The 17,103-nt window shown below is 40.0% G+C and overlaps 4 protein-coding genes across 8 annotated transcripts; 2 read left to right on the forward strand and 2 right to left on the reverse strand.

Annotated features, from left to right (window-relative positions):
• On the reverse strand, positions 1 to 2,295 carry LOC115768909 (pickpocket protein 28). The gene is made up of 5 exons (XM_030713640.1): positions 1,964 to 2,295; positions 1,151 to 1,417; positions 883 to 1,093; positions 223 to 823; positions 1 to 158 (listed from the first exon to the last, which is right to left on the reverse strand). Exons 1-5 carry the CDS (start codon positions 2,293 to 2,295, stop codon positions 1 to 3), a joined length of 1,569 nt encoding a protein of 522 aa, XP_030569500.1.
• A 1,868-nt stretch (positions 2,296 to 4,163) lies between these two features.
• Positions 4,164 to 5,255, forward strand: LOC115769302 (cathepsin L-like). The gene has a single exon (XM_030714034.1). It carries the CDS (start codon positions 4,255 to 4,257, stop codon positions 5,236 to 5,238), a length of 984 nt encoding a protein of 327 aa, XP_030569894.1. The 5' UTR covers positions 4,164 to 4,254; the 3' UTR covers positions 5,239 to 5,255.
• A 48-nt stretch (positions 5,256 to 5,303) lies between these two features.
• Positions 5,304 to 10,499, reverse strand: LOC115769200 (sodium-independent sulfate anion transporter). 2 transcript variants are annotated; one of them, XM_030713907.1, is made up of 6 exons: positions 10,328 to 10,499; positions 7,171 to 7,771; positions 6,835 to 7,110; positions 6,097 to 6,769; positions 5,862 to 6,041; positions 5,304 to 5,799 (listed from the first exon to the last, which is right to left on the reverse strand). In XM_030713907.1, exons 2-6 carry the CDS (start codon positions 7,759 to 7,761, stop codon positions 5,684 to 5,686), a joined length of 1,836 nt encoding a protein of 611 aa, XP_030569767.1. In that variant the 5' UTR covers positions 7,762 to 7,771; positions 10,328 to 10,499; the 3' UTR covers positions 5,304 to 5,683. The 2 variants fall into 2 exon arrangements, with proteins under 2 accessions (XP_030569767.1, XP_030569775.1); XM_030713915.1 differs by lacking the exon at positions 10,328 to 10,499 and adding an exon at positions 8,487 to 8,597.
• Positions 10,500 to 10,902: 403 nt separating this feature from the next.
• Positions 10,903 to 16,674, forward strand: LOC115769312 (CCR4-NOT transcription complex subunit 7). 4 transcript variants are annotated; one of them, XM_030714062.1, is made up of 5 exons: positions 10,903 to 11,282; positions 12,105 to 12,179; positions 13,540 to 13,886; positions 13,980 to 14,397; positions 15,787 to 15,876. In XM_030714062.1, exons 1-5 carry the CDS (start codon positions 11,274 to 11,276, stop codon positions 15,859 to 15,861), a joined length of 924 nt encoding a protein of 307 aa, XP_030569922.1. In that variant the 5' UTR covers positions 10,903 to 11,273; the 3' UTR covers positions 15,862 to 15,876. The 4 variants fall into 4 exon arrangements, with proteins under 4 accessions (XP_030569922.1, XP_030569914.1, XP_030569907.1 ...); XM_030714054.1 differs by lacking the exon at positions 15,787 to 15,876 and adding an exon at positions 14,991 to 15,256 and having other exon boundaries at positions 10,904 to 11,282; XM_030714047.1 differs by lacking the exon at positions 15,787 to 15,876 and adding an exon at positions 16,228 to 16,674 and having other exon boundaries at positions 10,906 to 11,282.
• The last annotated feature ends 429 nt before the right edge of the window (positions 16,675 to 17,103 follow it).

Genomic DNA, 17,103 nt, shown 5'->3' on the forward strand with positions numbered 1-17,103 from the left:
TTATTGATTTGCGTCTAATATGTTGACTCTATTACGACGAGCCGTACACCAAAGCTGGATGTACTCGAAGAGTGAGCGCAGAAATATGAAATAGAACAGTTCCGACATGAAAACTACACTGAAACCAAACATTAGACTCATAATGCCGCCGGTTAATGCTGTAGATAGAAAAAAAATGATATGCTACTCATATGAAGAAATCTTTTTGGTTGGCGCACTTACACATATATTCTGTGGGGCCTGTGTACGAGGAACGCACATAGCTGCGAAAGTAGTTGTCATCGTGGTAGAAGTTGACAATGGCCAGGTTCTTGAGAATGAAATCCGTTGAGAAATTGCTGAAGTACTCGTTCTTAACCCGAGCACCCTGCTGGTTAAAGGGCATTGTGGGTATGGCGAATGGATTCGGAAAATATGTGACATCGTGGCAGCTGGTCAGGCAATGCTCCTTGCACGCCGTACTCTCGCCATCCACATTCTCCAATTCCGCACGGTTCAGGCAGTCAAAGTGCCTCACATGGCAGACGGTGGCATTCCGATAGATCAACGGCAGATGATATGGTATACAGTTGCAGAGCCTCAAGAAGTACATCGCATCGCACTCGGCCTCACAGTTCCGGCGTGTGTAGTACTTGTAAAAGAGCAGCTCCTGATCCTGTTCGTCGCTGAAAATGCATTGGCGCCTGCTCCGATCGATGCTACGTATGCTGGGCACAGCCTCATAGCTATTCGGCACGATCCTATAGTTCGTCTCGTGGCCGAGCATTATCGGCAGGCCGGATTCCTTGAGACGCGGCTGATCAATCGAATTGTACAAGAGCACCTAGAGTAGAGAAGAGATTATTTATTTATTATTATTATGCAATTTTGTATAGGTCATACCTTGAATCCTTGCCCATTTGTGGATGAACAGTAATAATCATCCGTGTGCCCGTTGAGCACAATTTGAAGACCATTGGCCAGGCCTATGCCAATGCCCCGACGAGGATAGAAGCCCGCTGGCAGATGCTTTGGATAGCCGCTAATGGGGTTCCAGTCCACGGCAATGTCTGTGAGGCCCCTGGATGACGTGTAGTCCCGTATAGAGGATGCACTTAAACATACGCCTCTTCATATATTTATGCATATGGCTATTAATTAAGAGGTTCACCTATGCTTGTATATATAGTACGGATGGAGGAAGTTGAACACGCAGCATAGGCCCTCGTCAACGAAAAACTCTCGGAAGAGATCGGTGCAGGGCAGGCTCTTCTGTCCGAAAATACACGAAACGATCAGCTCCTCGCATTTGTGGGACACGTTAACGATGAACTTCGCGTACGTATCGCTCTTGGAGCGAGGTCTCAATGATTTATAATCCGTAAAATTGAAATCCTGATTGCAAGTCTTCTGCAGCATCGCATACTCTAAGGTTCCTCTAAAAACAAAAAAAAAAACAAGTAAGAGGTTCTAGTCGGGAGCTCTCGACTAGGGGATACCCTAAACCCTCTTCTTCCAACATCAAATGCATATATATATTCTATTTTAGAAGCTATATGTCAAGTTGCTTGACTCTAGCTCTTATTATTTACCAAAATTGCCCAAAAAACAGGATATCGATATCGATTTTTATCGATTGCTTGGAAACGAAGTAAGTTATCGATTATCGGAAAACAAACTCGATCTGCGCAGGCACTAGGAAGTCCTACATCTAAAGGGTCTCTAACTCTTATAGGTTCTGAGATCCATACGGACAGACGGACGGACGGACGGACAGACAGACGGACAGACAGACGGACATGGCTAGATCGACTCGGCTATTGATGCTGATCAAGAATATATATACTTTATGAGGTCGGAAATGCTTCCTTCTGCCTGTAACATACATTTGCATTTTGCACAAATACAATATACCCTTATACCCATTTTTAATGGGTTCAGGGTATATATATACAGATGTGTACGCATAGATTGATTTACTTACGGTCGAAAGTTGGCCACTTTTGAGTTCTTCGCCTTGTTCATGCTGCACACGGTTATCGCCGGGAAGGGTATATCCTGTATCGGTGTCATGGTCGAACTGATGCCAATGATAACTGGCGTGCTTTGCCATTTGTTGAACACGTTCACGGCCAGGTTTACGGCCAGGCATACAACGATAACAAACACCTTGGCGAAAAATAACTGCACCCAACCTGGCAAATCATTGTCCCACACATATTTCAGGCCCTGCAAAGATGTGCTGCGCAGAAATTCCTTGGTTTTCCTCTCAAAACATTTCCACAATCTCTCGACCAGACGTTCCTGTAATATCATTTTGATATGAAAACTGCGCTCAAGCCTGTTCAATTTGGGTTTCTTATATAGCTGAGTACGATATTCGATTGTAATTACCTATTTGATTTCCTTTGCAATGCAGGCTAAAATTAAGCATTTATTAAAGTGGTTGCTCTAATTACTTTTACCATTCATCATTAGGGCACAAGAAACACGTGTAGTATATGGTACTAGGGTAATCTAATCAAGCGTCACCGAGTAGTAAATACCCTGTACCACGCACCACAACCTATACAAAAATATGAAAAAGACAAAACTACAAAGCTTTAAGAAGAAGTTGGTTTGTTTTCAGGCGATTGTTACAATAGGAGTCATATCATATTATAATATATAACATTTAATTTATATATCTTTTGAAAAGAAAGAAAGGTTCCATGATGTACGGACAACTATAATCCGTAGATGCTAAGATATTGTCTTGAAAAACATTAAAGTTTTTCATTTAATAAGTCATTTTCCTACGATGTTTCCATGATGCGCGATTTAGTAGTCCATAGATGCTGAGATATCAAGATGTTTCTATGATATATGATTTAGAAGTCCGATATTGTTAAGAGAGAGAGAGAGAGAGTGAGCATAGTGAATCTCGTATATGCCATGTTTGGTCCAGATATCTTTAAAATCAAAAAAGGTTGTTAAAAAAGAAGTTCCATGATAACTAATCTGTCCTATGGCGGCTATATGATATCGGGTTCCGATTCGGATACCTTGAGACACATGGAGCTACTTTGAGCGCCTGGCTTCTCCTAGAGGAACAAGATTAAGGTGCTTCATTACAGGAGTCTGTCTCTCTAGGGCAAAAAAAGAGAAGACTTAAGCGATGCCATCTACTGGATCTACCTCAGAGGAGACAAACCTCATTGATAGACTATATAATATAATAATCAGCAGAGTAAAAAACTTTTCGCCTTATAGCCTTAACCTTATACACCTGAGACTAATTTGTAAGCTGCCAATTTTAGTTAGTCGTGAGCTTAATAAGAATAAAATATATATACATTTCTATATATACTTAACGATTACTATATATATATACATTAGACTGTATTCCCTTTGTTAAGGGGCTTGCATCATAAGCCGGATGACTAAAACATCTGATCTACCGAGGACAGGGATTTCTAATAATTATACCCTTTCATAAAGTATATATATTCTTGATAAGTATAAACAGCCGAGTCGATATAGCCATGCCCGTCTGATCGTCTGTCCGTCTGTCTGTTTCTATTCAATTTCAAAGCAATCTTAATTAAACTTTGCAGAAGTCCCTCTTTCTGTTGCACGCAGTACATATGTCGGAATCAGCTGGATTGGACTACTATATCATGTATGAAAATTGTTGTTTTTGACCGAACTAGACATTTATTAGTTTTACTATATACCTCATATATATGCAAAATCCTATTAAGATCGGACCACTACATCATATAGCTGCAGGTTTGCTTCTGCAGGGGTATTAGATCTCTCTTCATTTTCGTTTTTTGTTATGTTGCTAAAAAAAAAAAAACAATATGTCCTCGGTAGAAAAGTTATTGAATAATATAAATATATAAAGAACTATAATCATGAATATAATATAAATAAACAAATAAAAATGCTATATAAAAATGCTTATAAATAATATAAAATCATATGTTATAAATAATATATTTGTCACGGGAAAAGCACCAGCATTGATAAAGTATACGTGACTTCGTCTTTTGTATAACCCAAAACTCTAACCAAAAATTCCCAATCGTTTATGAATAATGCAAATTTAATTTAAATATATATTTTTAAATATAGAGGTTTACATTGATTACAGGCTGACCACAGCGAGGCGAATCAATAATATTTTCGATGTAATACGAGGTTTAAGGATTTATGCGGGATATACTTAGCTGCTCTATATAAAAAGGGCAGTTCTGGAAGCTTGTTTCAGTGCCAAGTGCAAGGCTTAAGATGAAGGTAGTCGCTCTTTTGTTAATCGTTGTTGGCGTCGGCTGCATCCAGGCGCTCAGCTACGAGGATGTGCTGGCATCAGAGTTCGAATCCTTTAAAGTGGAGTACGAGAAGAGTTACGAGGATGACGGCGAGGAGCAGCTGCGCATGCAGATATTCAAGGACAACAAGGAGCTGATCGATAGGCACAACGAGCGCTATGCCGCAGGCGAAGAGACCTACGAAATGGGCGTGAACCAATTCACGGACATGCTGGCAACGGAATTCCGGAAAATTATGCTATCAAATCTCAACACCAGTGATTTTACCTCCAGCATTGAGTACATCTATTCGCCAGCAAATGATAAGATTCCCAGCGTAGTTGACTGGCGTAACGAGGGCGCAGTTACGCCGGTGAAGAATCAGGGCCGCTGCGGATCTTGCTGGGCCTTTTCGGCAGCGGGCGCTCTGGAGGGACAGCATTTTATCCAAACGAAGCAATTGATTCCGCTCTCCGAGCAGAATTTGCTGGACTGTTCTAGTCGCTATAACAACCATGGCTGTGGCGGTGGATGGCCCGTCGCCGCTCTGATGTATGTTCGGGACAATAGAGGCATGGATAATGACAGGGCCTATCCGTATGAAGGCCATGTTGGACGCTGCCGTTTCCGTCGCGATAGTGTTAGCGCAACTGTCACACAGGTGATGCAGGTGCGACAGGATGAAGGCGCATTGGCCAACGCCGTCGCCAAAAGGGGTCCAGTTTCGGTGGCAGTCGATGCAACCTATTTCCAGCACTATCGTGGAGGCGTCTATACACATCGCTGTCGCCAGCAGGCGAATCATGCCATGCTTGTCGTTGGCTACGGTTACGATCATCGCGGCGGCGACTTTTGGTTAATCAAGAACTCCTGGGGTGGCTGGGGAGAGCAAGGCTACATGCGCTTGGCACGCAACCAAGGCAATCTCTGCCATGTGGCTAGCTATGCCGTGTTTCCGATATAGACGAACCAAAGCGATTCATCTAACGATGTATACACTTTTAATATACAGGTATAAAGAATCTATTCAATAACAATAACAATATATATATATGAAATAAGATGGATATCTTTTGTGAACCCATGAGTATCATGAGTAGTTACTTAAAGCATTAGAACATGTATAAATAAACGTTGCTTAAACTAACTCTGCATATTTGCATTACAAAATATCTTATATACACAATTAACAATAGGTTATTCGACTTTGAAATTGTTTTAAGGAATAATTAGGAATGACATTGAACAAGTGGGTTATGATGATTAACAGAAAAAAACACAATTCTTAGGAATAGGTACAAAAGCAGTTTGATTTTACATTATTAAAAGTATTAGTTCTTTGTGCATTGAAGCGATATTCTCGTATACAATTCCGTTTCGATAGTTCTATATGAAATGCAGCGATATATTCACGTAATTTTTGAAGTCAGTTTACTTAGTTCAGTTGGTTTTTCTTCGGTGTTCTGCAGTATTTTCGACTCCACGAGCGGTACTGTCATTTGCAAATGCAGCTCATAGTCAGGCGCTGAAAGAGTGAAAAAGTTGACATCTAAAATACACAGATATTATTGCTTGGGCCTGGCTCACTTTGCTCCAGTATGCACTCCAAATCGTTTGCGCAATCTATTGTGGGAAAATCAATGTTTGTGGACTCCTTCAGTATGACGCTAATATCCTTGTGAGCGCTCATTAGGAACAGCGGGACATTCGCCTTGGCCAGCTCCTTTTGCAGACTGCCCATGCCGCGTGCGGCGGTAAAATCGACATCTATAAGGATACATTAAAATCAAGCGCATTCGAGGAATATGGAAATACTGCTTACCATGCACATGGGCGCAGTCGAGGACAACGGGTGCAGTGCCGTGCGTGAAGATCGCCTTGGAGATGCCAGAACGAACCCACTCAATGGCCGGAAAATACAGCGAACTATGCTTGGGCCGTATCAGAATGTAGCTAATGCCATTGATTGTCTGCAGCTTGGACACGCTAAGCACGGGTCGCGCCGCACGGTAAACGAGAAAGGCCACATCCGTGCCGACGCCCAACAGCAGGCCAATCTCAACGCCAACAGCCAGGCTCATCACAAAGGTAATGGCGCCGGGCAACAATTCACGCCGACTGCAGCGCCACAGCGGCCGGATGACCTCAAACTCAATCATAAATATCACAGCCGAAATGATGACAGCACTCAACGCTGCCTTCGGAATATACTGAAAGTATGGCGCCAGCAGACCCAGAGCCAGCAGCACCAACAGGCTGGTGTAGCAGCCGCCGATGGGCGTGCGAACACCACTCGCATGATTGACGGCGCTGCGCGAAAAGGAGCCCGTTACAGGCATGGAGCTGCAGAAGGAGCCGCAAATGTTGCTCAAGGAGAGCGCAACCAGCTCTCGTGTCGGACTTAGGCCGGCGCCGCCGAATGCCTTGGAAATGGCCACATTGCCAAGCACCGCAATAACGGGCAATATCAGCATGGACGGTCCCAGTTCCGAGAGCTGCCAATTAAAGTTGAAATGATTTAACTATATGATTTAACTATAATCATCTGCTCGTTACACACCATTTGCTGAAAGTCCTGTTGCTCCTCGGTGCCGTTTGTGCCCAGTATCCTGGTCTCGAATTTGGGCAGCGCCAAGGTCGGCAAGCCGCTCTTCACCTTGCCCGTGAGTATGAAGGGGCAGACGTCTAAATGCTTGCACTGGCTATAAGCCAGGCCACTGGAGATGAGCACCACGAGAGCATTGCGTCCGGTGGAGGCGACCCAAATGCTGCCGCTTAGAAGCTGCTGAGCCCGCAAATTGTGCACACGGTTCGCCAGGTTGACGCTCTTCAGTCTCTGCGTGGCATAAGATTGAATGTTAACAAAGATTTTCACATAGTTATTTAGTTGACTCACGCGCAGGAGCAGAAGCACAAGGATTGAGACTAGTCCCAGTGTCAGATCTCCACGACGCACCTGATGCAGATTGCCAAATACGCTCCGCATGGTATTTATAAAATCCGAGCCAGAGCCGCCGCGCAAACCCAACAGACCTTTCAGCTGTGAGGTGCCAATGATGACAGCTGTGGCCGAGGTGAAGCCCACGGTGACGGGCAACGAAATGAGATCCACTAATGCGCCCAGCTTAAGAACAGCCATTGCCAGCTCCACAACGCCGGAGATGAGACACAGCAGTATGCCATATGCTGGGCCCGAGTCCAGCCCGAAACTCGTATGCCTGCTGGTCATTAGCGCCAGCAGCGCTGTCGGACCAATTGTCACCTGGCGACAGCTGCCCAGCAGCGCATACACAATGCCGCCCACAAACGATGAGTACAGGCCATACTGCGGCTCCAGGCCCGCCAGCGTTGCATAGGCCAAGCCCTGCGGCAGCACCGTTAGGCCAACGGTAATGCCCGCTATCAGATCCGCCACCGCATCCTGCGCCGTGTAGCCCTGCAGCCACTTGAGCCCCGGCAGCAGAACAGTTAAGCTCTTCGGCGGCATATTCAGGTAACTGTAGTAAATGTTTTCAAAATTGTTAATTGTGAAGTTCTTAGTGTAAATAAATGATGAAATTTTCTAAAATGCGGATCGTCTTTCTATGCGATTCTCATGGCATGAAGCATCTTTAAGATGTTACAATAATAAATATAATATAGGCAATTACTTCTGTCCCGCTTCATCTTTCCTTTTCAGCCTCTCTCCCACCTTGCCCAATCGATCTTTGTTAGTCTACTCCCTCTCTCTCTCTCTCTCTCTCTCTCTCTCTCCCTCTCTCTCTCTCTCTCTCTCTCTCTCTCTCTCTCTCTCTCTCTCTCTCTCACTCTCTCTCTCTCTCTCTCTCTTCCCTCTTCGCCGCTTCTAAAACACCGCCTTTCTATGCGATTTTCAAAATTCAAAATAATGCTTTGTAAGCATTACCACAGACTGTCATGTTTTTTAATGATTGATATCTTAATATCTATATTTTAGTAATTAATTAAACCGGCATTCTTGCTGACTCTCGCAAATCGGCGATAAGAACTGTCTAGCTTAAGTACAAAAAGTATATATAATAAGTCAAATTACAATAAACAAAACAAAAAAAAAACAACACTTTGAATTATTTCCAAGCAACAAGGGTACGGATTGAGTTACAGTAATATTTACAATGTGTTTTTTTCCCCTAACCCCAATTTTGTATACCTAAACTCACAAAACATAGAAATATTTGCACAAATGTCTCTAACCTTGCGACACAAAAACACGTTTCACCAGCTTAGATGAATTTTAAATGTCAATTTCTTTTCAAATATTATAAAAACGATTCGACTCCCGATCAGAACTCGTCGAGAGCCGCACAAAGACTGACAGAATTCAATGCGATCTCATCGGTCGCGTGCCGAAGATGCTTTTTAGTCACACGACGTCGATTCAATTAGTTTAATAAGAGTGCGACACAAAACGTGATCATGCTCCGATCAATTCCCATTATCATTCAACTACGTAAACAAAATTTGTTGAGCCAACTGTCGCAAGCTAATATTAACAATTGAGATTGAATTCTGTAAACTACAACTAAAATTACGCAAATAGCTGCCCGATAATAACAAAGAATTCAAATGTGGGCAATTTTTATACCCTGAACCCATTTAAAATGGGTATAAGGGTATATTGTATTTGTGCAAAATCCAAATGTATGTAACAGGCAGAAGGAAGCTTCTCCTACCCCATTAAGTATATATATTCTTGATCAGCATCAATAGCCGAGTCGATCTAGCCATGTCCGTCTGTCCGTCCGTCCGTCCGTCCGTCCGTCCGTCCATCCGTCCGTATGTATGAACGCAAGGATCTCAGAACCTATAAGAGCTGGAGAAATTTTAGATGTAGATGCTCCTAGTTCCCGCGCAGATCGAGTTTGTTTCCGATAATCGATAAATTGCTCCGTTTCCAAGCAATCGATAAAAATCGATATCGATATCCTGTTTTTTGGGCAATTTTGGTAAATAATAAGAGCTAGAGTCACCAAACTTGACATATAGCTTCTAAAATAGAATATATATATATGCATTTGATGTTGGAAGAAGAGGGTTTAGGGTATCCCCTAGTCGGGAGCTCCCGACTAGAACCTCTTGCTTGTTGAACTTGAATGAATAGCTTATGTTATATCAGGAGGAAACTATGCCAATTCATAATCAAAACCGCACGATAAGAAACTTATATGCTCAATATAATTATTCAGACTTGTGTGCCTTTTGAATTAAAGTGGCCTTATCAAGCGAACTTTTACAATAATAACAAGAGAGAAGTGTTTTCTTTGGACTACCGAAAAATATATAAACTAGATTTTGCTTATATAGGCAGAGCATTCTATAGCGCGTAATTCGAGAATTTGGAAATAAGAGATCTTAAAAACAAAAGAGTTGTTCATAAAAAAAACTCCATTTTCAAACAATCTTTAAGATGATGAAGTTCTCTGTACACAAAATAACTCATTTGAGATTTTATTTATATGTATCTGAACAAAAAATGAATGTAAAAACATCTGAATTTTAGATGAACGATGCCCTATAAGCCCATATTAAGTTACGAAAAAGTTCAAACAGACAGAGTTGAAAAGTCAGTCCGAGCTTTTATTACCCTTTTAAAACTGAAGCAGGTTCGATTAGCTTTGAGTTATAAATAAAAAGAATATATATATATATTTCCGTATAATATAATATATAATAAATATATTTATTACTCAACGGGACAAAGGGGATAGGCTAACTTTAGCATATGCCCCGACGGGTAGATCGGTTCTAATTGTTGACAGACAACGTCTCAACAGAAAGTTAATTGAACATCTGCATGTAAATGGGTTTGTTTGTCTGGAGCCCGCCTTTTTGAACGGCCAAAGCTCTCACTCGCATGTCAATGGCCAATTGATTGACTGGAAATTGGCAAGATAAGAGAAAACTAGTTTTCGTTAACAAAAACCAAAAATCAATCAATGCGCCGCAACGGAGCATCAAAAATAACATTACGAATAACATAACATAATGAGTACATGTTAAATAGGCCAAGTGAAAGAGGCTCAGAAATAACTCACTTATGACGCTGGCAGAGGACGCAGCAGCGCAGCTAAATTATATATATTAATATTAACAAGTCACTCTTTAGCTCCACAGCTCTTCAACTTTGTTGTAGTAAAATATCACTTATTGCTCTAAAAATAAATTAAAACTGGCACAACAGCCGCCGGCAACAGCGTCCATCGATGTTGACAGCCGTACTAAATGTTTGTATTCAAAACAGTACGCTGTTCATTTCGCCGAATGTAAATAACATAAGCAATTTGTCTTTCGAGTATAGCTATAACAAATATTTTGCGAAAATCAAGTGACCGTAAATTTAGCAGCAATGCACATTTTTAATATGCTAAGGCTTTTTCTCAAACAAATTAAGCAAAATGTGTAAGTTTTAGAGAATTTGTCATTTTGAGCTGCATACCGCGCGTTAAAACTACAACAGCTGTTAGTTAGGCATTGCCAGCTCAACACCATTAGCAGCAGCGCCATCTATCTGATATGAATTTAAATGTACAGCTTTTAAAACAAAGTAATAAGCATATTGTAAAATTAAACCCAGTAAGTCATTGATTATGAAAATATTTTTGCTTGTTTATTTTAAATACACATTCACAGTTATACATAGCTATACAAAATTCCAAAAATAGAGCCACAAGTTATTGTGCAGCCCCAGGTTTTGTCTCTCGGTTTCTCGTTGTGCAACACTAGAAACATTGCGCACTTTTTAACACTAACAAAGATTCATTTCTTTCATTATGGCAATTTAACATAAACAACAATTCACGCCAACTAATTTATTTAACGCCACAGTCATCGCTCAAACACCGGACTTCATTTCTGTTGTCATTCTTGAAAACGCACCACAAACGTTAATTGCAGCCATAAAAATAAAACCAGAAATCGGAAAAGTGAAACTCATTCGGCAACAGCAGCCAAAAAAGCATTTTGTAAAACAACAAGCATACTATGAAATGGGTAAGTTTCCAGAGGCAAGGCAATGCCAATTCATATGTATATTTTTTAGGCCATTTGGCAGGCATAAGGGCTTCCTTGTTTCAGCGGTGGCGGCCTTCGATTTGTTTTTTTTTTTTTTTTATTAAACTGCACACATTTTCCATATGCGTGTGTTGCACACATACACACACTCTATATGTGTAGCGAATGGCTGTCTCACGCATACAGTTGCATCCATATAGAAACAGAGCGGTTGCAGTTTTAACAGAACTTTTGTTGTCGTTCCGAAGCGCGGCAAAATGTGGTCGCTGGAATTAGCCGTGACCCAGTTAAAAAGTGTGCTGCCAATCGTCTTATGTTATGTATTTACTTAACATTAAAAGACAAATTTAGCTAGTGTTAGTGCAATTTCAGGTATCGCTATTAATTTGCACTTCGCATGACCTTTAACCACACCCCCACTGCTCAAAAGGCTTAACATGCATACATATGTATGCATATATGTATGTGTGAGTGTCATCTCTGATAGTGTAATGACACTTGTGAGTTATTCCTTTCTCTCGCCAAGAGAACTGTCACATTAAAGCGAGATAGCATGATAAGACAAGTCAATCTGTTTGATGTATCCCTATTTTGCTAGGATTTTTATATAATACGATTCTTTTTAACCAGTTTCCGTTGACTTCAACTAACGGTCGATATTAAATTGATTGAAAATACAAAATTTCGCTAGCCTTGAAGTCAACGTTACTCAACGTTCTCTTGCAGGCAATGCACATTAAAAACAAATTATAAAAACAAAAACACACACACACACACACACACACAAAAACTCATACATAGCTTAAGGTTAACTTTGGTGAGAAGGTGGCTGAAGCAGCTCTGCAGCGGCAGCAACAGGCGGCGACCGTCGACGATGTAAGTAGCGCCCGTAACTCCTCCCAATCACAAAGTCAACCACCAATCCAACAATTATATATTGCTATATATACAATTTCCATATATATATATTTATATATTGCCCTATTTGTTTTTACGTGTATTTGTTTTCTTTGGCAGCTGGCAAAATTTTGAGCACATCTTCACCTCAGAATTGGCTAAAAAAATATATCAACAAATAATTGCACAACACAAAAAAATTTAAACAAAAACCAAATTTTCTGTCTTAACCAATTGGCCTGGCTACTTCGTATTTCTTTATGTTGCTAACATCCCATTTTATATAATACACTATATAGCAGACATCAAGACTCGATACACACTCAAATGGAGCCCTGAAAATCCAATATTTTGAACAGATTATCGGCACGGTCCAAGGCACAATTGATTCCATGATATAGTGGTCCGATGTTGATCAATAATATCTTTGGAATTGAGATTTTGGTTGAGATATCTTAAGAAAAACCAATTCTAAGATTGATTTTGGTTGAGATATCTTAAGAAATGAATCTATTTTAAGTAAAAACCAATTCTAAGATTGATTTTGATTAAGATATCTTAAGAAAAACCAATTCTAAGATTGATTTTGGTTGAGATATCTTAAGAAATTAATCTGTTTTAAGCAAAAAACAATTCTTCGATTGATTTTGATTAAAATATCTTAAGGAAAAACCAATTCTAAGATTGTTTTTGGTTAAGACATCTTAAGAAATGAATCTGTTTTAAGTAAAAACAAATACTAAGATTGATTTAGGTTGAGATATCTTAAGAAAAAACCAATTGTAAGATTGATTTTGATGAAGATATCTTAAGAAATGAATCTCTTTTAAGTAAAAATCAATTCTTCGACCCATTCTTTGCTCATGTGTAAAAAGCAAGATACATATCTTGGTCGAGATACAAAAATATCTTGAGAAACAAACTAGTTTTTCATACAAGACATGACAGCTAAACCGTATCCGATTAGTGCTCCGTCAGATGTGCAGAAATGACGCAAAATCTCAGCCAAATTTGGATCGAGCTGTGCGAGAATAGTTGGACGAAGAAACAGAACGTCGAAACGGCTAGATCGAGTCGGCTTTAAGAGTTTATTTGTATATATTATGTTATGGGGCCGGAGATATCTTTGTCTAGAAATTCGAAAATATAATATTCTAGAACGAAAAAATAAAATTCGAATGAATACGAATGGCTATGAATAGTTGCTAATCATATTCGAATCATTCAAATGGGCTCCAACAACCGCAACACAAACAACATTCACATATTCTCACAAATATATATATTTTTCAGTAGGTGTTATTCAAAGCTAATCAAAAATTTGCGACCCAATTTACAGACAATGCCCTCGGCCATCAGTGGCGGCGCGCATGGGCAAGTGCATATACCCAGCAATGAGGAGTGCGGCATACGAGACGTATGGAAACATAATCTTGAGGAGGAATTTCGCACCATACGAAAGATTGTGCAAAAATATCATTTTGTTGCAATGGATACGGAATTTCCAGGCGTTGTGGCGCGACCCGTTGGCGAATTTCGTTCAACGGCCGATTATCATTATCAATTACTGCGCTGCAATGTGGATTTGCTGAGGATCATACAGCTGGGACTGACATTCATGGATGACGATGGCAAAACGCCCCCGGGCTACTCCACATGGCAATTCAATTTCAAGTTCAATCTCAGGTGAGCTGCCTCTGTCTCTGTCTGTGTGTATAGCCTAGGCAACAGGATATAATTGGTACAATTTGGTAATTTTCTGATTTTGTGGCATTGCAGCGAGGATATGTATGCGCAGGATTCGATTGATTTACTGCAAAACTCGGGCATACAGTTCAAGAAGCATGAAGAGGACGGCATTGATCCCATTGATTTTGCCGAGCTTCTAATGAGCTCCGGCATTGTGCTAATGGATAATATCAAATGGCTGTGCTTTCATTCCGGCTACGATTTTGGCTATCTGCTAAAGCTGCTCACCGATCAGAATCTGCCCGCGGATGAGAGTGACTTTTTTGAGCTGTTGCACATCTATTTTCCCAACATCTTTGATATCAAATATCTGATGAAGTCGTGCAAGAATCTAAAGGGCGGCCTGCAGGAAGTCGCCGATCAGCTGGAGCTGCGACGCGTCGGGCCACAGCATCAGGCCGGCTCGGATGCGCTGCTAACGGGCATGGCCTTCTTCAAAATGCGTGAGGTACAACACACATTTGGTATACACTTTGACATTGAAGAGCCTTGCGCATTCTTTCCCCATGTGCTTGAGCACGCCATGCACCTTAAGTCGGTTGTCACGGTCAGCTTGCGTAGCAACAATGTTACCATCACCAGTGGCAGCTACGACGACAGCGACAACAGCAGCTGCAGCAATCCCAGCACAGCAGCAACAACAAAAACAACAAACGGCGACAGCAACGATCTGACCATGAGTCAACTATTGTCCTCTCGCGCACAGTCGCTGCGCTTTTCCATAACGGTCTACACGCGCACCGTAACGCCACCGCCCACGACTGCAGCACAGAGCATGCTGGGTCCTGGCAACAGCAGCATCAACAACGAGCATCATTGATGCGCCTCCTGTTGCTGCTGTTGCAATCCTGTGTGTTGTTGTTGTTGCTACTGCTGCTGCTGCTGCTGCTGCTGTACGATTGCAACTAACCCGCTTTTGCCCCATTATTACATTACTTATACATTTATCAGTTTTTAAGGTTAAATGTTTTCTCATTTCATTCTCATTATGTACATAGTTTCCTTACTTTTTTTTTATGTACTTATAATACTCCTAATTAGCTTTTAGACGCCGCTGGACACATACGAAATGCATTTTATTTGTTATGCTGCATGCAACGCATTTTCATCGGCTAATCCTAACCCCACAACACATTTTGTAAAATCCAAAATTGGATGATGGAAAACTAAAAACTAAACTAAACTAAAAAAAAACCGTACTGAAAAACGTTTTCTAATTAGTAACCGTTGTTGAAATCATGTGAAACATGTCTTTAATTTGTTAATTTTGAAACAAAAAGCAAAAACCCAAAGAAATAACCAAAAAATTTGCTGGAATTTGAATGGAAAATTAAATGAATTGAAATTCAATTTTCTTTTTCATTATTGTTGATTTGTCATTTCTGGTTTCTGGGCTTTATTACGCATCCTATCACACACACACACTTTTCTGTATTGCTCACATTTACCTGCCTAATAATGAATTGTTATATAATTTTTTAATCACAAGCTGCTTCCACTCATTTGCTTTAATATTTGCTTGCTCAGACTTAACAATATATATATATTTTTTTTATTTTTGATAAAATGATTGATTATTATTGAACATCTCTCTATATAAATATTCATTATAGTTTGTCTGAAAAGTCTTGTATATGTATATCTAATTTTTTTTTTTACCTTCCTAGTCGCAACCTATTTTGTTGGACAAGCTCCTATTTGATATGGTCCAATTCTTAATATATATATATATTTTCTAACTATGTAAGATTTGCACGCAAAGTGTTTTAGTTTTAAGCTGGTAATTTTTTTTTTGTTTCTAATACCTAAGCGTATTTTTTGTTTCTATAATTTTAAGCGATATGGAAAAATGCTTCCGTGCAGATTCCACTGCATTATGAATGTTGAGTATAGCAAGTGTTTAACCCGTTAACTAATTAAAAAACAAAAAACCAAAAAAAAAACCCACCCGAAGCAAAATTACAAAAAATTAATAATATCGAATCGAAAAAAGACAACACAAATTGGTAAATGGTATGTAACTTGAAATTTATTTAACACCTATTTCACGTATCTTGAAACTGAACTGAACTGAACTCAATTTTGAACTAGTTCACATACTTCACATTCCATACAGCTTGTCCATGTCCATGTCGCTTACCACACGCTTTACTAACTAACTAACTAACTAACGCCTAACACGTATACTAATCCCGTAAACTCGGCTGCTGCTTTGCCAAATGTAATTGATTTAAATCCATATTGCCTTACTGAAATATGCCGTTTTGCCCAATTGCAGATGTTCTTTGAAGATAATATCGATCATGCCAAATATTCGGGACACTTATACGGTCTGGGCACCTCGTTCATTGTGAATGGCACCAATTTCCACGAGAGCAACGGCGAATCGAACAGCGCCTCATGATTTATCCTGATGAAGAACGCCGTCGTGCATGACAAGAAACTCGAACAAGTTGCTGGAGCTGCTGCATCATCATCATCATCAATATTATCATTATCATCATCATCATCATCGGCTGCTGCTGTCTCTCTCCTAGCCCAGTTATGAGCGGGAGAGGCATCATTCACAACATTCAACAACCGCATCGTTAGAAAAAAAAAATAATAATCCAAACTATCCACAATTAAGCTATTGCAATACAAAACAATTTACTTACACGAGATTTTCTATGCTTTTAAAAGAAAGTTTCCACACTCTGTAGATGTTTTACAACAAATTTAAAAACATTAAAAAAAAAAGAACTTAAACAAAAAAAAAAAACAGTTAAATTTAAGCGAAACAGAAAAATTACCTTTGTTAAGGAATCACTATCAAGATCTGTATGTCTTAAATGTGTTAAGAAACAAATTATGAAAAATAAGCTAATATGTATAGGCCAACGTGTATTTGTATAAAAAAAAAAAAAGAAAACAACAACAAATCAATATATTAAAACATTTTAAATTAGAGATTTTTTGAGTATTATTTGATCAGCATGTTGTAAAACTCGTCTTGTGGCGAATGTTTTCCACATAAATAGCTCTGAGACCTCATGCAAGACTTGGTCAAATTACACTTACCGCTTTGATCTTTGTTCTGGACCCTTTCTGAAGTCCTACCGGCCCGTTCCGCTCTCACCTGGCTCTGAAAGGCAAATGAAAAACGTATACTTTT

Source organism: Drosophila novamexicana, unplaced genomic scaffold (assembly GCF_003285875.2).
Source record: "Drosophila novamexicana strain 15010-1031.04,08,12 unplaced genomic scaffold, DnovRS2.1 tig00000009-arrow-pilon, whole genome shotgun sequence".
Lineage (NCBI taxonomy): Eukaryota > Metazoa > Arthropoda > Insecta > Diptera > Drosophilidae > Drosophila > Drosophila novamexicana.